This window comes from Pelophylax lessonae, assembly GCF_965119305.1.
Source record: "Pelophylax lessonae genome assembly, chromosome: 3".
Taxonomy (NCBI): Eukaryota; Metazoa; Chordata; class Amphibia; order Anura; family Ranidae; genus Pelophylax; species Pelophylax lessonae.
Genome location: NC_138770.1, coordinates 27,530,633 through 27,556,918, shown reverse-complemented (window position 1 = coordinate 27,556,918; position 26,286 = coordinate 27,530,633). Strand labels below are relative to the sequence as shown.

The 26,286-nt window shown below is 45.3% G+C and overlaps 2 protein-coding genes across 2 annotated transcripts in view; one reads left to right on the top strand and one right to left on the bottom strand.

Annotated features, from left to right (window-relative positions):
- Positions 1-4,091, bottom strand: part of LOC309549845 (uncharacterized protein) — a gene marked incomplete at both ends in the record, with an annotated part of 51,338 nt that extends 47,247 nt beyond the window's left edge. The window contains 9 exon segments of the mRNA XM_082250344.1: positions 989-1,387; positions 1,554-1,562; positions 1,565-1,912; positions 1,964-2,310; positions 3,076-3,196; positions 3,321-3,524; positions 3,614-3,711; positions 3,828-3,951; positions 4,038-4,091. Coding sequence (XP_082106470.1) covers positions 989-1,387; positions 1,554-1,562; positions 1,565-1,912; positions 1,964-2,310; positions 3,076-3,196; positions 3,321-3,524; positions 3,614-3,711; positions 3,828-3,951; positions 4,038-4,091 — 1,704 coding nt within the window.
- Positions 1-26,286, top strand: part of LOC309550260 (uncharacterized protein) — a gene marked incomplete at both ends in the record, with an annotated part of 1,652,360 nt that overhangs the window by 150,759 nt on the left and 1,475,315 nt on the right. Inside the window, one exon of the mRNA XM_082250668.1 lies at positions 24,874-24,971. Coding sequence (XP_082106794.1) covers positions 24,874-24,971 — 98 coding nt within the window. The remainder of the gene's footprint in view (positions 1-24,873; positions 24,972-26,286) is intronic.

Here is a 26,286-nt window from a genome sequence, read left to right as displayed (position 1 = left end):
TATATATATATATATATATATAGCGGATAATCCATAATGCATTTCATGTATTTACACCTATGTGCTTATTCATGTTTTATTGATTGTATTGCATAGGTTGTTTTTAACAATTTTTATTATTATACTTTATATAAGTTTCTTTTCTCATTCACATGTTTCATCCAATCTACACATGCACTTGTTTCTTTTCCTTTTAGGATTTTATATAAAAACGTTTTTTTTCATGCCCATACACTATGCAATTCGAATTGTTCACATTGTTCATCACTGAAATCAAGATGTTTTTGTATCACCTGCAATCCAGGATAATGGTTTACCTCTTCACTTGTACCACCTATTATCAATTGTTAATTGTTTATTGAACACATGTGTGTGTATATATCGAGATGTTATACCAGTTTTTCCTTGTAACGACTAAGCACATATCTTAGTGTGTGAAACGCGTCTACCTTGCCACTTTTTTGCCACATTGGGATGTCTAATAAACCTGGATTTTGACCACATCTGAGTGCAGCCATTTCTTTTCATTATAAGGGACAAGTAGACTGTCATAGGGGCAAGTAGATTGGGACCCCGATTTAGTCCCTTGGATAAGTCGTTTTATCAAAAATTTCCACACCCATGAAACTGTTTCTTACATGATGAAGATCAGCCATGGAGTATATCTGAGGTGTATATCATGGTGTGCTTCTTCCACACATGTCCACCAACATTCATATAGAAGACATTTTCCACACTCAAGGCACTCATACACCTCGAGGGTTGTGTGAGATCCCTGATGTACAGGAAGATAGGACTTCAGTCAGGAACAATTCCCGCACTCAGGACAGGAATACGGCTTCTCCCCCGTGTGAGATCTCTGATGTGTGAAAAGATGGGACATCTGAGAAAAAAATTTCCCGCACTCAGGACAAGACTAATGCTTCTCCCCTCTGTGAGATCTCTGATGTGTGTCAAGATTTGACTTCCGTGAAAAACATTTCCCACACTCAGGACAGGAATACAGCCTCTGCCCTGTGTGAGATCTCTGATGTGTGGAAAGACTGGACCTTTGTGAAAAACATTTCCCACACTCAGCACAGGAATACGGCTTCTGACCTGTGTGAGTCCTCTGATGTGTGTCAAGATAGAACTTCAGTGAAAAACATTTCCCGCACTCAGGACAGGAATACGGCTTCTCTCCTGTGTGAGATCTCTGATGTATGTAAAGATAGGACTTCTGTGAAAAACATTTCCCACACTCAGGACAGGAATACTGCTTCTCCCCCGTGTGACATCTCTGATGTGTGTCAAGATGAGACTTCACTAAAAAACATTTTCCGCACTCAGAACAGGAATACGGTTTTTCCCCCATATGAGATCTCTGATGTCTGCAAAGGCTGGACTTCTGTGAAAAACATTTCCCACACTCAGGACAGGAATAGGGCTTCTCCCCCTTGTGAGATATCTGATGTTTGTAAAGATTGGACTTCACTGAAAAACATTTCCCGCACTCAGGACAGGAATACAGCCTCTGCCCTGTGTGAGATCTCCGATGTGTGGAAAGACTGGACCTTTGTGAAAAACATTTCCCACACTCAGGACAGGAATACGGCTTCTGACCTGTGTGAGTCCTCTGATGTGTGTCAAGATAGAACTTCAGTGAAAAACATTTCCCGCACTCAGAACAGGAATACGGCTTCTCCCCCCTATGAGATCTTTGATGTCTGCAAAGACTGGACTTCTGTGAAAAACATTTACCACACTCAGGACAGAAATATGGCTTCTCCCCCTTGTGAGATTTCTTATGTTTGTAAAGATTGGACTTCCCTGAAAAACATTTCCTGCACTCAGGACAGGAATGTGTTTTTTCCCCGGTGTGGGATCTTTTATGTCTATTAACATGGAATGTAGATTGGAAACACTTCCCGCACTCAGTACAGAAAAACCTCTTATCTGTTGGAAGGACGGCACCGTCCCTCACAGTCTGAGGTTCCTCAGGATAAGAGGAATACGATAGTCCGGCACTGTCCCTCACAGTCTGAGGGTCCTCAGGATAAGAGGAATACGATGGTCCGGCACCGTCCCTCACAGTCTGAGGTTCCTCAGGATAAGAGGAATACGATGGTCCAGCACCGTCCCTCACAGTCTGAGGTTCCTCAGGATAAGAGGAATACGATGGTCCATTTACACTGTGTGGTGCCGGATGGACATTTGAGTTAGCCGGGTTTTCTCCTGGACTATACTGTGTGATGTCCTCATCTTCCACTTTACAGTCTGGAGACAAAGTGAGACAATCCTCTGAGGTTTTCCTCATCTCCCGTCCATCTACTAAAATAGAAATACAAAGATTATTACTAGACATGAGCCGATTGGTTCTCCAAAAGCAGGACTCCGCCCACATCAGGCAGCTTTGTCTCTGAGGATCTTACAATTCCACCCTCAAGGTAACTAGTAAATGGGTCCTCTGATCTTCTACCAGTTCATTTCTTTATTCATGGACCTTAGTCAGAGAGTGAGGAAACAATGAGAACTGTCTTTTATAGGAGTGACAGTGATGAGGGGATTATAGGACGAGTGTCCCCACCCCTCTATCACTCACTGCCATCTTCCCAACACAAGAAGTCCCGCACTTCCTTATTTAGTCCATGATTTAGTCATGAATAACAGCGGGGCTGAGTCCCACCAGAGGTCAGAGAGTGAGGATGGGGGGAGAACAACCAAGATGAAGACTGGACTGATCCTGAAGATCTCCATCATTGGGTTACTGACTCCTCCCTCATTATCACTTTCTGTTTAAGGTTCCTAAGTTGGAGGATGTTATCACATTATTATCACCATGTAAAAGTCTGTCCTCCAATCAGATCATCAGATATAAAATGTCCAGCTGGTAGGAAATGGGTGTAACAAAAGAGAATCCATATTATGTGTGTATATAGCAGTGGGTAGAGGGGAGAGCAGGACTATGTAATGTACAACTTAATGTATAAGATACAACAGATAGGACTATATAGTATCAGAATTATGTAATGTACAATATAGAGTATATAGTGCAGGGGTCAGGAGTATGTAATGTATTTAATGTTAAGGACCCACCTGTGCTGATCTTTGATGTCCCCGTTATTCCATCCACCTCTGCAGAATGTTGATCATCCCTCTCATACGTCTCTTTGTCTTCTGTTTTAACATCAACTTTTATATCTATCGGATCTTCACCCTAAACCAAGAGAAAGATCAATAATAACATCTGTATGACATAATAATTATTATTGTGACCTCACCAAAAAGAATCCACACATCGTCTCCACGAGTCCACGTTCTATATTCTCCTCCCCACCAACCTTGAAACAGTGAGGGATGGTGTGATCTTCCTGTGTGGAATCCCGGGAATACAGAGGACGGGGACATCTCTCTGGTGGGTTCCTGGTATTAGGTGGCTCCATCATATCCTTGTGTCCTTCTATAAACTCCATTACTTCATACTCCTCATCCTCCTCTTTATACTCTTCTTTAACAACAATATTATCATCCCCGAGGTTTCCACTCTGAATATATAATAAAAATGACATCAATGGTAACAATGCAGATAATGTACAGATCCTAATGATACTATCAGTGATTGTTCCTCATCTACCTGATGATGGTGAGGGATGGTGTGACCTTCCTGTGTGGAATCCCGGGAATACATAGGACGGGGACATTTCTCTGGTGGGTTCCCATTACTGGATCCATCTGTAGGAAACACACACACTGACTGAATACATTGTTTCTATGTGTTTATCAGATGATGGGGGATCTAGGTGGATCCTCCGTACTGCTCTCTCCTTTACAATAAAGTCTCCTCTTACCCGGTGATGTGAGGGGCGGCTGATTCTCCATCATGACGTCCTTGTAGAGATCCTTGTGTCCTTCTAAATACTCCCACTCCTCCATGGAGAAATAGACAGTGACATCCTGACACCTTATAGGAACCTGACACACACAATGATACAGTCACCATCCAGACACATCCCTTGTCTGTTACTGGATAATGTCCCAGAATTCCCAGCACCGCTCACCTCTCCTGTCAGCAGCTCCATCATCTTCTTGGTGACTTCTAGAATCTTCTGCATGTTGCGTTTCTCAGGATTTAGGGAGTCACATGGAGGCACTGTGATGGTCATATGATCACCTGACTTCAGAAGAGGAAATCTCTGTATTGAAGAACCAATAGGAATGTCATGTTAGAATCCCAGAATCCTCCTCTCCTCTCCGGTTAGGTCTGTGTTTTATTAATAGAGATAAGAGTGATGTCATGTGACCTCCCAGAATCCTCCTCTCCTCTCCGGTTAGGTCTGTGTTTTATTAATAGAGATAAGAGTGATGTCATGTGATCTCCCAGAATCCTCCTCACCTCTCCGGTTAGGTCTGTGTTTTATTAATAGAGATAAGAGTGATGTCATGTGACCTCCCAGAATCCTCCTCACCTCTCTGGTCAGGTCTATGTTTTATTAATAGAGATAAGAGTGATGTCATGTGACCTCCCAGAATCCTCCTCACCTCTCCAGTTAGCAGGTGGATGATCTCCAGGGTGAGGTTTAGTATCTTCTCAGTCATGTGACTCTGGTCCTCCTCCATCCTCATTTGATCTATACAGGTCTCCTTGTAGACGGATAACTTTGGGAAAAGAAAGTAAGAATTACCAGTATGTGGATTTTATTGGTCACACAATGGGGGATGGGGATGTAAGGGGGGTAATAGGAGGGTTGCTGTACATTTAGGAACTACTGCACCCATGGGAACACATTTAGTTTGGACTATTTAGAGTTTGCTACATTTTTGAAGTTCTGGGTTCTTGACCTGCCGGATCAGAAATTCCTTTTTCTCTGTTGGGTTTGTTTTTGTTTATGAATTGGATATAATTAGTATTAGATCTGCAGATAAGGAATGATAAATACAATCCTTCCTTTGAATTGTTTCCTCTGAGGCAGGGCTGTGAGGTCAATGTCTGGTCATCATGATATCCAGGAAGGGGAACTTGCTGACTTTTGGCCGGAGTTGGCAGCTAATCAGGATAATAGCCAGAACTCCGGCTGCAAGGCTCCAATCTCCGGCAGCCTGCTGACTGACAGGAGTGATGTCACTGTCACTCTCTGCTGTAAGAGACGGGATTGGATAGCTGGTGGAGTACAGAGCTGTAGGGGAGGAGTCTCTTCTGTTTTCTCCAATAGCAGCCCAGTGTGGGTAGGAAAAGGACAATATTTGATAGGGGTTTTTCTCTTGGTCTATTTTGTGTCCTGCAACATATTCCTTGACCAGTGAGATTATGAAGGCTTCCTTCACTTGCTGGTAGTAGTTCTTTAAGGAGTTCAGAAAAGTAAGTGCAGGTGGGGTGGGAGAACCCTCAGAGACCAAGAGCCCATATGAGCCTAAAAGCCCCTTCTTACCTTCGTGCCTCACAGGTCCCCACAGCAATTCAGCCGCACTAACCTCTCAGAGGTCAGATCTAATTGATCTATATTTTATCACCATATAGAGCATTGAATTACTAGCTCCAGAAGAAGCTTAATGCGAAACATGTCGAGCAACTTGGCTCAATTAAATATTGTATTTATGTGCAAACACATCGCTCAATCTCCCTGGGAAGGCAGCACATCTACCTGTCACCTTCGGGGGATCGTCCCGATGTGAAGTATCTCTTACTTTACCATGTTACCTCAATAATCTGTACTTGTTCGTTATAACACAGCAATGTGATTGCTATATATTTTAGATGTTTTGTGCATTCACACCTTTTTTGAGGCAAAGTATGTGTTAATTTTGTTTTTTCTTTTGGCGTTTTAAAAGTGTGAATTAATAAAATGTTTATGTTTTATATACCCAGTGCCTTTAAAGTCCATGTTCTTTCTCAACGTTCCTATTTAACCTCTTAGAGTTGTTCACCCCTATCACTTACTAGGAGGCCGCCAGAGTCCTTCTGCTACACTATCCCCCCTGAAATCAACCCTCAGAGGCTCTCAGAGTCCTTTAGTCCCACTAATTCTTCAGAGGTACCTCAGCTCCTCTAGTTTACTCAGAACCAGTGGCTGAACTACCGCCGTCGTGAAATTCACATAAAAGTCACACCTGCGATCTGGCCCAGGTGTTACACCAATGTGGGGGGGGGGGGGTGGCACCAAGACCGCAGGAAGGATCCTGTTACCGGAGTAAAGAATCCCGGGATTAGTGGAGGCTCCTCCAGTGATCGCTGTAACAGACCCAACCGAGACAGAGACTTTTGTAGAGGACTAGAGGCAAGCCTCCTACCCACTGATTATGGCACATTGAGAGAGCAGATCATTCTCTAATAATAGACAACCCCATATTGGAGGCTGATAGCGAGGCTTGGATTAATTCTCTGAATAAAGACAATAAGGCTTCCCTTCTGGAGTGGATGGAGAGGTGTAATATTAATCTTTTACAGGTTAATAGTCAGAGGGAATATGGTGGTCCTCCTGCAGACTGGGTTGGAGAGGCTCCTTCACTTGGGGCAGAAAGATTTATCGAAGATATCCCTCAAGAGATCTATAGATAAATGTATTGCACCTTTTCAGACTGCTGGAACATTGCATGAGTTTTGACTCATAGACTGTTGTAGGCTGTTGCCGGACAGTCTGAGGTGGGGTGATATGTGTGTCTCTCCCATTGTGTGCCTCCTAGATGTGAATTCCCATATTTAATTGAGTCACGTACAGTTTCTGTCTGTTGGCTAACTTTTGGAGGTTCCTATATGATGAGATTCGTTTAGTGTCAAATCTACCTCATTATCTAAACCAGTGTGTGATGTTTTGGGTAAATATTTAGTTTTATTGTTCATGTGGTGACTGACCTACTTTTGAAGTGTATAAAAACAAAAACACCTGTATTTCTGTTCAATAAACAGTCATTCCTTTGATTCTACCTCAACATCTTGTGTGTGTATGATGCTTGGGGTAAAAGGCTGGTATTAGCTCTTGGTCTCCTAGAAGTATTTGGAGGGCAGGAGGCACTGTTTGGTGGAAGAAACCAAGCTGTGCCAGACTTTCCAAGAAGGATTGCTAAGAACAGGTTGTGCAGCGCATTCAGCCTTTGCAGAGTCCCCTCCATACAGAGCCCCCTTGCTGTCCCTGATCTGCCACCAATGTGGGCTCAGCACCCTCCAACATTAGCCAATGGGAAATTAACTGACGGAGAGAGCCTGGGACCAGTGGGTCTGGGAGGTCCCTCATGGTTTCTTGCACTAAGGCCCTGAAGGTTCTAGTTAAGCCTCTGCTCAGAGCCCTCAGTATTTTCCTCCCTCTGACAATGATGGAACATTCTTCATGGCAGGCTGGGGAATGTTTTCTTCCTCCTGACCAGCAATGTAAGGGGCTCTATGCTCCACACTCCTGACCCCTGCACTCCATCATTGTGATGGCTGCATATTGTAATGATTGCCCATTGGCTGCCTGTGTGGTGTAATCATTGCCCTTTGTAGGTGATGTATGGTCAGGATGGTCATTGTCTTCTCTATTTATTGTCAGTGTTGTTTGTTTAGAGGAACATATTACTAGAATTTATCTCCAAAATGAAGAGAATGTTCCGGCCCCATAAATGGGGAAATGCTCTGACCCTGAAGGGGTTAATCTACAAATAATAAATGTTTGGGCAGCGCTTGCACTATGGACAAAATATCTCAATCCTCAACACGATAGTTCCAATAAAACTTTCTGATAACAAAGTGTCAGACAACTCCTGGGGTAATCTGGCAGACTCGGATGTAGATGACTAGGTGTGCTGGGCTCTGTAGTCCCACAGAGTTTGTGGGGCCTGTGAAGCAACAGACATCTCTATAGCAGTAAATGGGGAATACCAGCATAAGGAGCAAAAGAGCGAATCCACCACCAGGTACCCGGTCACAGATACTCCGGTGGATGGCGGACCGGATACCACTTAGATATAAATAGAGAGGGCGCTCTCCTAACCTGGTGATATCCGATGTGTTTGGACTGAAAATCACCAATCTTTGTCCAGGAGAGCTATTGGTAGGTGAGGAGGTCTTAAAAAGTGTTCCCAACCCCCGTCCAGATTCCTTAATCATTTATAGCCAAGAACTGCATCTTCTATATTATCATATACAGTAAAACCTTGGATTGCGAGCATAATTCGTTCTGGAAACATGCTTGTAACCCAAAGCACTCTTATATCAAAGCGAATTTCCCCATAAGAAATAATGGATACTCAGATGATTCGTTCCACAAACATTTATTCATAAGTCTTTCAGTTTATAGTCTATATACAAAGATTATAGCAATGTGATAGGTTGTGTAACCATTAAATGTCCATCCACAATATGCAGCCTTCCCAAGGGGATTAGAAGCAAAATCTAGCAGAGCTACAGAATATAAGAGAGAAGAGAGGCGCCTCTAAGTGTAGCAATATGGTTACATTTAATGAAGGTTCAACATTTAGCAACTCACATGGTTGATGATTAAAATAGGAACACCTTAGTATGCAGGCATCCGGGGTAAAGCTCTCCGCATAGACCATCTTCTGAACCACCGACTCTCACCACTGTCAGTCTGCAATCCTGACCGGGAAGAATAGCCTGCAGTAGAGTGATCTGAAAGTGAGACTTTGAATCACTCGTGGAGTGCAGCGGGGAATAGATGATGAAGATGGCAGTGCAGAAGATGGTCTATGTGGACAGCTTTACCCCGGATGCCTCCATTCTTAGATGTGCCTGTTTTAATCCTCAACCATGTGAGTTGCTAAATATTGAACCTTCATTAAATGTAACCATATTGCTACACTATAGAGGCTCCTCTCTTATTTTTATACATGACGCTACTTGTATATCAAGACATCGCTTGTATATCAAGTCAAAATTTATTTGAAAAATTTGCTTGTCTTGCAAAGCGCTCTCAAACCAAGTTACTCTCAAACCAAGATTTTACTGTATCACTAAATTCATATAAAACTTTATTTATAATCATCAATAACTGGTAATATGATATAAAAATGCAGATCATAGATTCCCTTATTGCAATATATGAGGTTAATCTAGGTTTCCACACAATATATGTGTGTATCATCATCTGCTGGAGATAAAAGAGGACGGACATGACCGGGGGGGGGGGGGGTTACTGGGTGTAAATAGAAAATAAGATCTTATTACCTCCTCTGCTGTCTCTTCCAGCAACGTCTCCTCTCTAATTCCTCCCAACTCACCTCTCACCCGGAACTTCCTGTCTGTATTGACATCACTTCCTGTCTGTACCTGACATCACTTCCTGTCTGTCTTCCATAGAGACTTCCTGTCTGGGTAGAAGTGAGATCACCACCTTGTGGAGCTCAGAGGAACTGCAGCCCTGAGAACCGTCTGGTAGTGTGAACACGGCCTTGTGCTGTGTGTGGATGTACTTTATATGCTTATATCCTTATAGATGGGTCATCTCCACTCCCACCAAGGGGGGAGAAATATATTACTGCCTAGTCCAGTCTTTCTCAGTCAGGGTTCGTCCAAAGCTATTGTGGAGCCACTTATTAGGAGAGTGATGGAGGTCTGGTGAGCGCACAATCTGAGTGTGAGCACCAAGAGAGCACACAATTGGTCTTTGGGGAAGGAGGTGTTTTGTAGTCCACTACACATGGTTTGCTGGAGCATATACTGAGATACGGAGGAGGAAGCTCTGGAGGGTTTGGAGACATTTATTGGTGGAGATATCATTTATTGAAGTATGAAGGAGACGTTGGATGGACTTTGATATCACTTTATGGTTGATCACTGGATACTGATGAGGTGAAACGCGTCGATTTATCACAGATGTTGTCACATCTTTTACTTTAAACGACAAATAGGCAGCGCTAGCAGGTAAAATCTATAAATAAGTGCTGAATGGTAAAAAATAAGGTATGATGTGATGAAAATTGTACTAAAAATTAAGTGCATATAATTCAATTATAAAATCATGAATGCATAAATTACTACAACGAATATGGTTAAATGTATGCACAAATCAGAAAATTCATAAAGTGCAACAAGAAAATATATAATCCAGTGTCCACAAATTTTAAATAAAGTGCAAAATGTGTTTAAGGTGCAGTCCAAATTTATATTCTTCCAAAGAAGTTTATGGTGCAAAAAAGTGCTCAAAGTCCAAATAAAGTGCCCAAGTGCTCTTCAAAGAAAGTCCCCCTGTGGGGATGCACTCACCAAATTTGGGATGTAAATGAGCCTTAAACATATATAATCTTCCGCTTAGAAAGTCGGGGCAGCCATACGGGGATTAAAGGTTTCCCTTGTCCTGATGGATGGATGGCTGCAATCCTTTACTATGGGCTCCTTATTAGCTCCTCTCCACTCTCTCCCAAATGATGTGATCAGAAAGAAGGAAAGAAGCCAAACATCGTGAAGCCCGTAATATATTTATTATAAGTTTAAAAAAGTAATGGTACTCACAAAAGTAAGGTATAGTTAGGCATTAATCGGTAAAAACAGCGATGTCCTTCTCTTCCGTGTCCGCTGCCGGCGTGCGGTTCACGGTGGTTAACAGGAAATGACGCTGTAGCGTACCACTGCCCGGAAGTGCGTCGACGCGTTTCGCCCGCCTTGTGGGCGTTATCAAAGACACGTCTTTGATAACGCCCACAAGGCGGGCGAAACGCGTCGACGCACTTCCGGGCAGTGGTACGCTACAGCGTCATTTCCTGTTAACCACCGTGAACCGCACGCCGGCAGCGGACACGGAAGAGAAGGACATCGCTGTTTTTACCGATTAATGCCTAACTATACCTTACTTTTGTGAGTACCATTACTTTTTTAAACTTATAATAAATATATTACGGGCTTCACGATGTTTGGCTTCTTTCCTTCTTTCTGATCACATCATTTGGGAGAGAGTGGAGAGGAGCTAATAAGGAGCCCATAGTAAAGGATTGCAGCCATCCATCCATCAGGACAAGGGAAACCTTTAATCCCCGTATGGCTGCCCCGACTTTCTAAGCGGAAGATTATATATGTTTAAGGCTCATTTACATCCCAAATTTGGTGAGTGCATCCCCACAGGGGGACTTTCTTTGAAGAGCACTTGGGCACTTTATTTGGACTTTGAGCACTTTTTTGCACCATAAACTTCTTTGGAAGAATATAAATTTGGACTGCACCTTAAACACATTTTGCACTTTATTTAAAATTTGTGGACACTGGATTATATATTTTCTTGTTGCACTTTATGAATTTTCTGATTTGTGCATACATTTAACCATATTCGTTGTAGTAATTTATGCATTCATGATTTTATAATTGAATTATATGCACTTAATTTTTAGTACAATTTTCATCACATCATACCTTATTTTTTACCATTCAGCACTTATTTATAGATTTTACCTGCTAGCGCTGCCTATTTGTCGTTTAGTCTTCCCCGGTTTTTTACTTGGTGAGCAGCAGCTTCAGGTTAGATAGATATATATATAATTTTATAATTCACTAATATTTATTCATCACAGCGCGGGTATTAATTTATTGTTTTACACATCTTTTACTTTGATTATAAGAGGGCGAAATTTATGGATATGAGGGGAGGGGTCATCTAGGGAAATAGCGAGTGGGAAAACTAGTTGTTGAGGATTTGAATAGTAAACTCCTTCATTGTTCCTGGTCAGCTGGGGAAATATTGACTCCCAGACCTTCCCAGCCAGAAAACTGGTTGGAGGATTGGAACAGTAATCTCCTTCATTGTTCTCAGCTGGGAGTGTCGGGGGTTTCATTGACTTCTAGGAATCTATGAATTGGGGGATAGATTGTGTCTGTGGCCCCAAAATCACCTGCACTGGGTTTTTTACTGACATTTTCTGTTTCCTAATCCATTGCGCTAATATCGTGTGACATAAAACATTGGAACTATGACAATTTTATTCTCTAATAGGGAAATGGGTGCTAATAGGCTGCAGGAGATCTGTTGAGACACAGAAAGGGAAATGGGTGCTTATAGGCTGCAGGAGATCTGATAAGAAAAAAGGAGGGGGTTGAAATGAAGCAGATCTCCTGCAGCCTATTAGTATCTATTTCCTCTGCTGAGAATAAAATGGTGGTGGAATTATTTTTTCCTTTATTTCATTTTATTTATCTTACTAAGTTGTGTGTTCATTTACTGCTCACCAGAACATTATACCCACCCACCTGAACATTATACCACCCACCATGACATTATACCACCCACCCGAACATTATATCACCCACCATAACATTATACCCACCCACCCAAACATTATACCCACCCACCAGAACATTATACCCACCCACCAGAACATTATACCCACCCACCAGAACATTATACCCACCCACCAGAACATTACACCACCCACCAGAACATTATACCACCCACCAGAACATTACACCACCCACCAGAACATTATGACCACCCACCAGAACATTATACCACCCACCCAAACATTATACCACCCACCAGAACATTATACCCACCCACCAGAACTCCACCAGACAAAGCATCACACTGCCTCTGCCGGCTTGTCTTCTTCCCATAATGCATCCTGGTGCCATCTCTTTGCCCACATCCCTTGCAGCCCCATACACAACAAACTGCAATGCCCATTTCTTTGCTTTAAAAAAACAACAACTTCAGGGAAAACATGTTTACTTGCTGCCAAATATACCCCGCCCACTTCCAGATGACATTGTAATGAGATAATCTATATTATTCACTTCACCTGTCAGTGATCATAATGTTATGGCTGATCAGTGTACAGTACATAAACACTAAAATATGTGGATACATTCATCTATAAAGTGTTAGGTGTTTAAAATAATATTCTCTACAGATCTACTGCTTCCACTTCACACTTCCACTTCATTCATATCATAATAGTTGCTGCTATATTAAATAAACTAAAAACCTGTGAAAATTCATGTAATCATACAATAATTTGTGCTCAATATAGTGTTCTCTGCATGTCCACTGCTTCCACTTTGCATCTACTTCAATGAATTCATTTTGCTAAATTAAATCCACAAATGAATGAAAAGTTGATAAGGTGTGAAAGTTCTCCGTGCTCCAAGCTGTGCCAGCTGTAGTATAGCCACGCCTTCTTCCACCTCTTACACACGTGATGGTGAGGGCGCCCCCTTAGTAGTGCTTCCCCACTTACCAGAGCAATATGACTCTCAGCTTTTCAGCTACCAGAGTCACAAACATCCTTCACACTCTCCTCACCTCCGATGGCAAAGGAACTGGATCCTCCTCGCTCACTCCTGCAAGTCTGCTGTGCTTTCTGTCAGTCTCCCTCCTAGACTCGGCTTCCTCCTCCGACCGCTGTTCCAGCAGGAGCTCCGCCTCTTCATACACACTCAGGGAGGAGAGAAAGGGGAAGGATATACAGTCCATACACACACAGCACAAGGCCGTGTTCACACTACCAGACGGTTCTCAGGGCTGCAGTTCCACTGAGTTCCACAAGGTGGTGATCTCACTTCTACCCAGACAGGAAGTCTCTATGGAATACAGACAGAAAGTGATGTCAGGTACAGACAGGAAGTTCCGGGTGAGAGGTGAGTTGGGAGGCAGTAGAGAGGAGACGTTGATGGAAGAGGCAGCAGAGGAGGTAATAAGATCTTATTTTCTATTTACACACAGTAATCCCCCCCCCCCCCCGTCATGTCCGTCCTCTTCCTCCATAGTCACTGTGACGTCTTTTATCTCCAGCAGATGATGATATATATGTAGTGTGGAAACCTAGATTAACCCCTTCAGGGTGAGAGCATTTCCCCACTTTCGGGGCCGGAACATTCTCTTCATTTTGGAGATAAATTCTAGTAATATGTTCCTCTAAACAAACAACACTGACAATAAATAGACAAGACAATGACCATCCTGACTAGAGATGGGCTCGGGCGTGTTTGAGTTTGCACGTGCCCGATCCCGCCAGGAAGCCGACACTGCACTCCGCTAATCACAGACAGTGAGACATTTCCCAATCCACTGCCTGTGATTAGTGGACTGCAGTGTCGGCTTCCTGGCGGGATCGGGCACGTGCAAACTCGAACACGCCCAAGCCCATCTCTAATCCTGACCATACATGGCCTACAAAGGGCAATTATTACACAACACAGGCAGCAAATGGGCAATCATTACAATATGCGGCCAACACAATGATGGAGCGTAGGGGTCAGGAGTATGGAGCATAGAGCCCCTTACATTGCTGGTCAGGAGGAAAAAAACATTCCACAGCCTGAAATGAAGAATATGTTCCATCATTGGTGTCAGAGGGAGGAAAATACTGAGGGCTCTGAGGGAAGTATAGGAGCTGAGGGGTTGTGAGGGTTTATTAAAGCTGGAAGACTTTAGGGGCCTCTGTATATATGTAGGTATATACCTCTGTATGTAATGTATCTGAAGGACTGAAGTCTGAAGGACTCTGAGAACCTTGAGGGGGTAGTCCTCCCACCCCACCTGCACTTATTTTTCAGACCTTACAGAACTGGCAATCTTAACCATCTTATTGTCCCACTGGTCATGTGATTTGTTCTGGAATATTATGTAAGATGAAGAAGGGAATTCCTTCATTCGTTGGTGAGCCCTTGTTCTTAGAGGAGTTCTGTTTCAGCTGCAAATCAGCTCAGAAACCAAACAAATCCAACAGAGAAAAGGGGAATTCTGATCTGGCAGGCTAGGAGGGTCCAAGGTCCTCCAAAATGTAACAAACCCGAAACAGTCCACATTAAGGCCTCTTGCATACGATACTCCTGTTTGAGCATCTCGCAGCTTGAAAAAGCTCAGTACAGCTTTTTCTTTTTTTCTCTGAGCTAAAATAAAGCCCATTAATTGTAATGTGCCTGTGCACACAGGTGTGTAAACAAGCGCTGTGCATTCTTCAGTAAAAACAAAATAGAAAAATCTACATTTTTGGTCAGTATTTTAAGCCTTCATGCCCCCAAATACACACCAATACGCTTGAATACACGCAAATACATTAAAAAAAAAAAAAAAAATATGGAAATAGAAGATGCTCAAACAGGAGTATTGTGTGCAAGAGGCCTTGATGGGCTGTATTTTAGCAAAAAAAAAAAAAAATCTGTACTGAGCTTTTTCTAGCTACAGTGTGCAAGAGGCCTAAATGTATTCTCATGGGGACAGAAGTTCTTAATTGTACAGCAACTCTCCTATTACCGCCCCTCACATCCACATATTATTGTGACCAATACCATCCAAATAATTCTTACCTTCATTTCAGTTATCCATCTACAAGGAGACCTGTATAGATCAAATGATGGCACCAATGAGGATGGAGGAGGACCGGAGTCACATGACTGAGAATATACTAAACCTCACCCTGGAGATCATCTACCTGCTGACTGGAGAGGTGAGGAGGATTCTGGGAGGTCACATGATACCATTCTTATCTCTAATAATAATACACAGACCTGACCAGAGAGGTGAGGAGGATTCTGGGATTCTAACATGATTTTCCTATTGGTTCTTCAATACAGAAATTTTCTCCTCTGAAGTCAGGTGATCATATGACCATCACAGTGCCTCCATGTGACTCCCTAAACCCTGAGAGACACAACATGCAGAAGATTCTAGAAGTCACCAAAAAGATGATGGAGCTGCTGACAGGAGAGGTGAGCGGTGTTGGGAATTCTGAGACATTAGAAATACGGGGCAAAAATTCGGCAAGAAATATGGGGCAACTTAGGAAACAGTGAACATAGGTCAATTAGTTTCAGTATTAATTATAGTAATCGGAAAAACAAGGGTAATATAAGAACACTCAATTTCAAAAGAGCCAATTTCCCAAAACTGCGCTCTCTGCTAGAAAATATCAAATGGGATAGAACCCTGGGAACAAAGAACACGGAGGAAAAATCGGAGTGCTTCAAGAGCATACTAAACAAAGGGATTGGCCAGTGCATTCCAAAGGGAAATACATTTAAAAGAGAAAAACTAAACCTTGTGTGGCTAAAGTCCAACATAAAAATGCATATTAATACTAAAGGAAAGGCCTTCAAAAAATAAAAGGCTGAGGGGTCATTGGCAGCATTCAAGCATTACAAAGAGTGTAATAAGAAATGTAAAGACTAAATAAAGGCGGATAAAATAGAACACAAGAGACATATAGCGGAAGAGAGTAAAAAAAAAAAAAAATTATTTAGTATATAAACAGTAAGAAAGCGAGGCCAGAACACATTGGCCCCATAAAAGACAACAAGGGAGATTTGGCCACAGAGGACAGGGAAAAGGCGGAAATGTTAAATAATTTCTTCTCTTCAGTCTTCACAAAAGAATCGGGGGGCTACACAAACCCAGCTTGTAAGGCCAAACTAAACAACACACCTCAGGAAATACCGCCATGGCTAACAGAAGATAGACTTAGAACTGAACTAGAGAAACTTAACCGGTTGCCGAACGCCGCAAGTACATATACTGCGGCGGTCAGCCCCGGCCAGGCAAAGTGACGTATATATAGGTCACTAGCCTGTCACTAGCTTGTGAGCCAATAGCGGGCGAGCGCGCACCCGCGGAGGCGTGCTCCCACCCCGGCTCGTTCCCGAACAAGTCCGTGCATGTGACCGGCGGACCCGATGTCCGCCGGTCACTTGCGATCGTCCGCCATGAAGGGAGAAAGGCAGGCGGCTAATGTAAACAAAGCCGCCTGTCATTCTCCCCTGTGTAAAAATGGAGATTATATGGTTCTACTATGTAGGACCGTTGATCTCTGTTCTTACACCAGTAGCCATGTCAATTCACAGTTAGACGCACGCTCCTAGGGACACACTTAACCCCTCCTTCCCCAATAAAGTTAACCCCTTCCCTGCCAGTTGCATTTTTACAGTAACAGTGCATATGTATAGCACTGATTACTGTAGTAATGTCCCTGGTACCCCCAAAAATGTCAGTCAAGGGTCCGATCTGTCCGCCGCAATGTCTCAGTCCCGCAAAAAAAATCGCAGATCGCCGCCATTACTCGTTAAAAAAAAAAAAAAAATCTTTACCTTAGTTAGTAAACGCAATAACTTTTGCACAAACCAATCAAAATACGCTTATTGTGATTTTCTTACCAAGCACATGTAGCAGAAAACAAATTGGCCAAAAATGTTAAAAAATTTAGATTTTTACATTTTTTTGGAGGGGAATTTCATATAAAAAATTGTGAAATATATTGTTATTTTTGCAAAATTGTTGCTCTTTTTTTGTTTATAGCGCATGATCAAAAAATCACACAGGTTATCAAATACCACCAAAAGAAAGCTCTGTTTGTGGGAAAAAAAGGACGTCAAATTTGTTTAGGTACAGCGTCGCACGACCGCGCAATTGTCCGTTAGTCGTGCAGTGCCGAATCGCAAAATAGGCCCTGGTCAGGAAGGGGGTAAAATCTTCTGGGGCTTAAGTGGTTAACATAAATAAATCACCGGGACCGGATGGCTTGCACCCGAGGGTTCTTAAAGAGCTCAGCCAGGTGATTGCCAGACCATTATTCTTGATCTTTAAGGATAGTTTACAGACGGGTATTGTGCCAGCTGATTGGAAAAAAGCCGGTCAGCCTAACTATAGGCCGGTCAGCCTAACATCAGTAGTCTGCAAGATTTTGGAGGGGGTGTTAAGGGACCATATACAAGACTTTAGTAATGAAAACGGTATTATTAGTAGTAATCAGCATGGATTCATGAAAAATCGTTCTTGCCAAACCAATCTATTAACCTTCGATGATGAAGGGAGCTGCCACCTAGATAAAGGAAGGCCTGTGGATGTGGTGTACCTGGACTTGGCAAAGGCCTTTGACACCATTCCCCACAAACGCTTACTGTTCAAACTAAGGAAGGTAGGTATGGACCATAAGGTGAGTACCTGTCACGGAACCATGAACCAGACGTACAACAACAGATAAGTGAAAATAAGAAAGCTTTATTGAAAAACAAGCTGTAAAGCAAAAGTCCAAACGGATGGCGAAACTGATGCAGAGTCTTTTGCGAAGCCAGGGGTCAGGAACCAACAGGGTAGTCAGACGAAGCCAGGATCAGGAACCAGCAGGGTAGTCAGACGAAGCCAGGATCAGGAACCAGCAGGGTAGTCAGACGAAGCCAGGAACAGGAACCAGAAGCAGCAGCAGTCTTAGAAGCATGTGAACACAGGAGGACCAAGCAGGGAACTGAAGCCACAGACCTCCTATATATATATGAGCTAGGCATCCAGCTCCACCCAGTGGGAAGGAGGAGCCGCAGGGTGGGAGGCTACAAGAAACCCAGAAACCAAGATGGCCGCCAGCACATGTCAAACGAAGGAGAACAGCAGGGGTAAAGAACGGTTTCTGAGGGAAGCGTGCGTGGAAGGCTCGGAGCAAGGCAGGAGCATGGACATCTGCGGAGGGAACCCAGGAACGCTCCTCTGGACCATAACCACGCCAATGAACCAAAAACTGCACCCGACCGCGGACCAGGCGTGAGTCCAGGATATTGCTCACCTCATACTCCTCACGATTGCCCACTCGGAACGGACGAGGCCGAGGAACCGAGGAAGTGAAACGATTACACACCAGTGGCTTCAACAGGGAGACATGAAACACGTTGGAGATCCGCATGCCAGGAGGAAGCGCAAGGGCATAGGCTACCGGGTTTACCCTGCGAAGCACTCGGAAGGGACCAACAAAGCGAGGCGCCAGCTTGGGAGTGGGCACTCGAAGGTTGAGGTTGCGGGTGGACAACCATACACGGTCTCCGGCCTGGTAGGAAGGAGCAGGCGCTCGTCTGCGATCAGCCTGGAGTCTCTGGCGCTGCGCAGAGACCTCAAGGGACCTCTGGATCTGTACCCAAGAAGCACGTAGGACGGAAAGGTGATCCTCCACAGCCGGAATATCCTGGGGAGAGAATACCTCCGGTAACACGGCAGGTTGGAACCCATAGTTGGCCATGAAGGGAGACGTCCCAGAGGAAGAGTTCACCGCCGTGTTCCTGGCAAACTCAGCCCAAGGCAGGAGGTCAACCCAATTGTCTTGGTGATCGGAGACATAGCAACGAAGGAATTGCTCCAAGGCCTGATTGGATCGTTCTGCGGCCCCATTGGACTGAGGGTGGTAGGCCGAGGAGAAGGAGAGATGAATCCCCAACTGGGAGCAAAAGGCGCGCCAGAACCTGGACACAAACTGACTCCCCCGATCCGACACAATCTCCTTGGGCAAACCGTGCAACCGGAAGACCTCCCTGGCAAAAATCGTGGCCAACTCCTGTGCAGAGGGTAACTTCTTGAGAGGAACACAGTGGCACATTTTGGAAAACCGATCCACAATCATGAGAATGACCGTATGGCCTCGGGATGCAGGGAGGTCCACAATGAAATCCATCCCCAGGTGTGACCATGGGCGCTCCCCGGTGGCTAAGGGTTGCAGAAGGCCCAACGGAAGGTGCCGAGGAGACTTACTCTGGGCACAAACGGAGCATGCCGCTACATATGCGGCGATGTCGGAACGTAGGGAAGGCCACCAGAACAGACGTGAAACAGCCCAGGACAGCTGATTCTTTCCAGGATGCCCCGCGGTCTTGGAGTTATGGTAGGTTCGCAACAACCGAGTGCGCAACTCCTCAGGCACAAAACATCTGCCGTTGGGTCTCCCAGAGGGAGCACCAGATTGAGCCGCCAAAATCTGCTCACCCAGGGGAGAGGTCAGGCTGGTGCGAATGGCGGCCAGGATCTGATTCGGAGGTATGACCGAAGTCGGAATAGACTCCTCCCTGGACAGGTCGGAGTACTGCCGTGATAAGGCATCCGCCCTGATGTTCTTGGAACCGGGTAGGTAGGAGACCACGTAATTAAAACGTGACAAGAACAGAGCCCATCTGGCCTGACGTGGAGTCAATCTCTTGGCCTCAGAGAGGTAGGTCAGATTCTTGTGGTCCGTCAGGATGAGGACCGGAACCACCGAACCCTCGAGCAAGTGCCTCCATTCTTTAAGAGCCTGCACGATGGCCAATAACTCCCTGTCACCAATCTGGTAGTTGCACTCCGCGGAAGACAGTTTCCGGGAGTAAAACCCACAAGGAAGCAGAGGACCCTCTGGTGTTCTACGCTGAGACAGAAGGGCGCCTACTCCCGTCTCAGATGCGTCCACCTCGAGGACAAAGGGCAACCCAGGGTTGGGATGCGACAGAATCGGAGCTGACACAAAGGCGGACTTTAGAGCCTCAAAAGCTCGGATGGCCTCGGGCGGCCAGACCTGGGAATTACTGCCCTTCCTGGTCAGATCCGTGAGAGGCTTGGCTAGCATGGAAAAGTCCCTGATGAACTTCCGATAATAATTGGCGAAGCCCAAAAAGCGCTGCAGGGAGCGAAGACCACTGGGCTGGGGCCACTGTAAGACAGCCGAAACCTTCTCAGGATCCATGGAGAACCCCTCAGCGGGAATGATGTAACCTAAGAAGGTTACCTGGGATCGGTGAAATTCGCATTTCTCAAGCTTACCGAACAGCTTGTTCTCTCGTAACCGTTGCAACACTCGTTTGACATCCAGAATGTGGGTCTCCATGGACTCAGAATATACCAAGATGTCATCCAAATAGACCACCACACACTGCTGCAACAGGTCACGGAAAACATCGTTGATGAATTCCTGAAAGACTGCGGGCGCATTGCACAGCCCAAAGGGCATAACCAAGGATTCATAATGACCGGTCCTGGTGTTAAACGCGGTCTTCCACTCATCGCCCGCCTTGATCCTTACGAGGTTATATGCCGCCCTCAGGTCGAGTTTGGTAAAGACCGTGGCCCCTTTAAGGCGATCGAACAGCTCGGAAATCAAGGGTATCGGGTAAGCGTTCTTGATCGTGATGCGATTGAGACCCCTGTAATCGATGCAAGGCCTCAACTCACCGCCCTTCTTTTTCACAAAGAAAAATCCAGCCCCTGCCGGGGACGAGGATTTGCGAATGTGTCCGCGTGAAAGCGCCTCCCTCACGTACTCCTCCATGGCCTCATTCTCCGCTACCGACAGTGGATAGACTTTGCCACGAGGGGGAACGGCACCAGATTGTAACTCGATGGCACAATCGTATGGGCGGTGCGGAGGTAGGGCAACCGCGCGCACCTTATCGAATACATCCCGGTACTCCTCGTATTCAGGGGGCAACAGAGAGTCCGAGGAAGTACACAGCAACTTGACAGGCCCATGGATGCAACTAGCCCCACACTGCGGTGACCACGTGAGGATCTCGGCCGATCTCCAATCGAAAATCGGATTATGCTTCTGGAGCCAGGGGTACCCCAAGACCACCGAGTAGTGTGGAGACGAAATAACCTGGAAGCAGACCGACTCTCTGTGGACTGCACCAATGGCTAACCCCACTGGAAGGGTCTCATGAGTCACGTGTGGCGGCAGAAGGGGTCTGCCGTCTATCGCCTCAAGAGCCAGAGGAGAACCTCGAGCCTGCAGAGGAATGGAATTGGCGGCAGCGAACACACTATCAATGAACAAACCACCAGCACCAGAGTCCACCAACGCCTGGGTCGTCACCGAGCCCCCGACCCAGGAGAGGACAACAGTGATCAGTGGTTTGTCAACACGGGAAACCGGGGACGAGGAGACTCCACCCAAGATCTGCCCCCGACAGGATCTCAGGTGCGAGCATTTCCCGGACGGTTCGGACATGCCAACCAAAAATGCCCACCGAGACCACAGTACATGCATCGGCCCTCGCGTCTCCGGAGTACCCTCTCCCCCTCGGACAGGCGAGCAAACCCCAGCTGCATGGGTTCACCCCCAGACAAGTCATCCCCAGGAGGCGTGGGAGGAGAGGGAGGCACGGGTGGGACAACAAAGGTAGGCGCCAATCTGTTAGGAGGCCTCCGCAGACTCTCCTGAAAGGAAGGTCTCTCCCTGAGTCTGGTGTCAATCAAAATCAGGAAAGAAATAAGAGACTCGAGCTCCACTGGTAGGTCCTTAGCTGCAACCTCATCCTTCAAGGCATCCGAGAGACCATGAGAGAAAGCAGCGACCAGAGCCTCATTATTCCAGCCCACCTCTGCTGCCAGGGTACGAAACTCAATGGCGTATTCAGCTACGGATCGTGAACCCTGTCTGATGGACATAAGGAGCTTCGCAGCAGAGGCAGCACGAGCCGGCACATCGAATACCTTCCGAAGAGAAGCAACAAAACCGGAAAACTCGGCAACCACCGGATTGTTGTTCTCCCATAAAGGGCTGGCCCAGGCCAAGGCCTTGTCCGAGAGCAGCGAGATTAAGAAGCCCACCTTTGATCTCTCAGTAGGAAAGGCATGTGGCAGCAACTCGAAATAAATGCCCACCTGGTTAAGGAAACCTCGGCACTGAGTTGGCTCTCCCCCAAAGCGCTGTGGAAGGGGGGCAGAACCGGACATACCCCGAAACACCGCAGGCGCAACAACAGGTGTCGGGGTAGACTCTGGCGCAACAACCGGAGCGGCAGTAGGAGCGGGCCCAGGAGCGACAACCGACCCATCGGCAACGGGAGCGAAATGAGCCGTGCGTTCAAGCAGGGTTTGCAACGCCACGGCGAACTGACCCAACAGGTGATCCTGCTGATCAAGTCTGGCAACCAGCGTGGGTAGCGAGGATGGCCCTGTACCGTCAGAATTCATGGCTTGGTCCTAATGTCACGGAACCATGAACCAGACGTACAACAACAGATAAGTGAAAATAAGAAAGCTTTATTGAAAAACAAGCTGTAAAGCAAAAGTCCAAACGGATGGCGAAACTGATGCAGAGTCTTTTGCGAAGCCAGGGGTCAGGAACCAACAGGGTAGTCAGACGAAGCCAGGATCAGGAACCAGCAGGGTAGTCAGACGAAGCCAGGATCAGGAACCAGCAGGGTAGTCAGACGAAGCCAGGAACAGGAACCAGAAGCAGCAGCAGTCTTAGAAGCATGTGAACACAGGAGGACCAAGCAGGGAACTGAAGCCACAGACCTCCTATATATATATGAGCTAGGCATCCAGCTCCACCCAGTGGGAAGGAGGAGCCGCAGGGTGGGAGGCTACAAGAAACCCAGAAACCAAGATGGCCGCCAGCACATGTCAAACGAAGGAGAACAGCAAGAAGGTAAGACCATGACAGTACCTGGATAGAGAACTGGCTCCCGGGGAGGTTGCAAAGGGTGGTGATTAATGGGGAGTACTCGGATTGGGCGGGTGTGGAAAGTGGGGTCCCCCAGGGTTCTGTCCTGGGGCCAAATCCTGTTTAATGTATTCATAAATGATCTAGAGGAGGGGATATCGAGTAAAATCTCAGTATTTGCGGATGATACTAAACTAAGCATGCCAATATCTTCTGGGCAGGATGTGGAAACCTTACAAGCGGACCTGAACAAAATAATGGGGTGGGCAACTACATGGCAGATGAGGTTTAATGTTGAAAAATGTAAAGTAATGCACCTGGGTGCCAGAAACCAGAAAGCAAGCTACTCACTGGGGGGGGGGGGGGGGGACCTCTGGGTGAGTCTAAGATGGAAAAGGACCTGGGGGTACTGGTAGACAACAGGCTTGGCAGTGGCATGCAATGCCAAGCCGCTGCAAGCAAAGCCAACAGAATACTGGGATGTATAAAAAAGGGGAATCACTCCAGAAATAAAGAGATTATTCTCCCACTCTACACTGGACACTTTGCTACAATGTAAAGTAGTGAGTGTACAGCTTGTATAACAGTGTAAATTTGCTGTCCCCTCAAAATAACTCAAAACACAGTCATTATTGTCTAAACCGCTGGCAACAAAAGTGAGTACACCCCTAAGTGTCCGAACTGGGCCCAAAGTGTCAATATTTTGTGTGTCCACCATTATTTTCCTGCACTGCCTTAACCCTCTTGGGCATGGAGTTCACCGGAGCTTCACAGGTTGCCACTGGAGTCCTCTTCCACTCCTCCACGATGTCATCACGGAGCTGGTGGATGTTAGAGACCTTGCGCTCCTCCACCTTCCGTTTGAGGATATCCAACAGATGCCTAATAGGGTGTAGACCTGGAGACATGCTTGGCCAGTCCTGGGATGTATAAAAAAGGGGATTCACTCCAGAAATAAAGAGATTATTCTCCCGCTCTACAGGACTCTGGCCCAGCCACATCTGGAATATTCCGTCCAGTTCTGGGCACCGGTCCTCAGGAAGAATGTGCTGGAACTGGAGAAAGTCCAGAGAAGGGCAACAAAAATAATAAGGGGAATGGAGGACATTAGCTATGAGGAAAGACTACAAGCACTGAACCTATTCTCTCTGGAGAAGAGACGATTGAGGGGGGATATGATATCAGTGTACAAATACTGTACTGGTGAACCGAGCATATGGAAAAACCTATTCAGAGAAAGGGAATACAATAAGACACGTGGCCACTCACTAAAACTAGAGAAAAGGCGGTTTAACCTTAAAATACGTAAGGGGTTCTTTACTGTTAGAGCAGTAAGGATGTGGAATTCTCTTCCGCAAACAGTGGTATCAGCAGAGAGCATCGATAGTTTCAAAAAACTATTAGATGGGCACCTTAAAGACCACAACATACAGGGTATACAATGTACGGTTAACAGCAAACACACACACACATCATAGGTTGAACTGGATGGACTGATGTCTTTTTTCAACCTCACTAACTATTATCCAGTAACAGACAAGGGATGTGTCTGGATGGTGACTGTATCATTGTGTGTGTCAGGTTCCTATAAGGTGTCAGGATGTCACTGTCTATTTCTCCATGTAGGAGTGGGAGTATTTAGAAGGACACAAGGATCTCTACAAGGACGTCATGATGGAGAATCCGCCGCCCCTCACATCACCGGGTAAGAGGAGACTTTATTGTAAAGGAGAGAGCAGTACGGAGGGTCCACCTAGATCCCCCATCATCTGATAAACACATAGAAACAATGTATTCAGTCAGTGTGTGTGTTTCCTACAGATGGATCCAGTAATGGGAACCCACCAGAGAGATGTCCCCGTCCTCTGTATTCCCGGGATTCCACACAGGAAGGTCACACCATCCCTCACCATCATCAGGTAGATGAGGAACAATCACTGATAGTATCATTAGGATCTGTACATTATCTGCATTATTACCATTGATGTCATTTTTATTATATATTCAGAGTGGAAACCTCGGGGATTATAATATTGTTGTTAAAGAAGAGTATGAAGAGGAGGATGAGGAGTATGGAGTGATGGAGAAGTTTTCAGAAGGACAGAAGGATATGATGGAGCCACCTAATACCAGGAACCCACCAGAGAGATGTCCCCGTCCTCTGTATTCCCGGGATTCCACACAGGAAGGTCACACCATCCCTCAATGTTACAAGGTTGGTGGGACGGAGCATCTAGAACATGGACTCATTGAAGTGATATTTTTAAATGTGATGTCACAATATTGAAGCATATGTTTTACAGATGACCTCTTCTATTATTTTCTTGATTTAGAGTGGAGATCCAATCGATATAGAATTTGAGGTTAAAGCAGAAGAAGAAGAGAGGTATGTGAGGGATGATCAGCAGTCTATGGAGGAGGATGGAATAACGGGGACATTTATAGAGGAGGACACTCCTACAGAGATCAGCACAGGTGGGTCATTAATAGGGATATTCGGATCGGATATCGGCCCCGATACTGGCAAAATAGCTGGATCGGGGATCGGTAACATTTAGCAGACCCATGGGCCGATCCGGGCCGTCGCTACTATGTTGCATGTTAATGCTACTCTCCAGGCTTCTGACCCTCCCTCAATCACTTCAATTGGAGAAATAAAAGCTTTTACTCATCTAATTCTTCAGTTGCAGGCATTCTTCTTCTGTTTATGGGGGGGGGGGGGTTTGTCTTTCTTTCGGTATCCACATCACTGGCTGTGTGATGTGGACATTTCCTATTGGATGTCCAGCAGCAGGATTTAGAAGAGTGACATCAGCGAAAGGGGGTGGCACTGGCATATCTGCAGTGCTAAATTTACCGTTTAGTAAGTTTTGTTATAAGGTATCTGCCAATCCTGATCCGGAAGTATTATTTTGTTATATTATTCACAAAATGAATCAGCGCTAATGGAATGAAATCTCAAAGGTTCTAGGAGAGCTGACTTTGCATCATGCTATAAAAATCCTGAATAAAACGTAAAATAAAAACAATAGGACTTGAATTAGATGAATAAATGATGTATGAGTGATGAATCCACGTGTTCCAATATTAATCTAAGTGTATAAACTAATGTATAAAATCTATATCTAAAAATCATACAATATTAAAATAAATAGATATCTGTAAAATACAAAAATTTAGAAGTGCAGATAAGTGTTGAAAGTCCGTGATAGTGAAATTTTATCTCTCAATAAG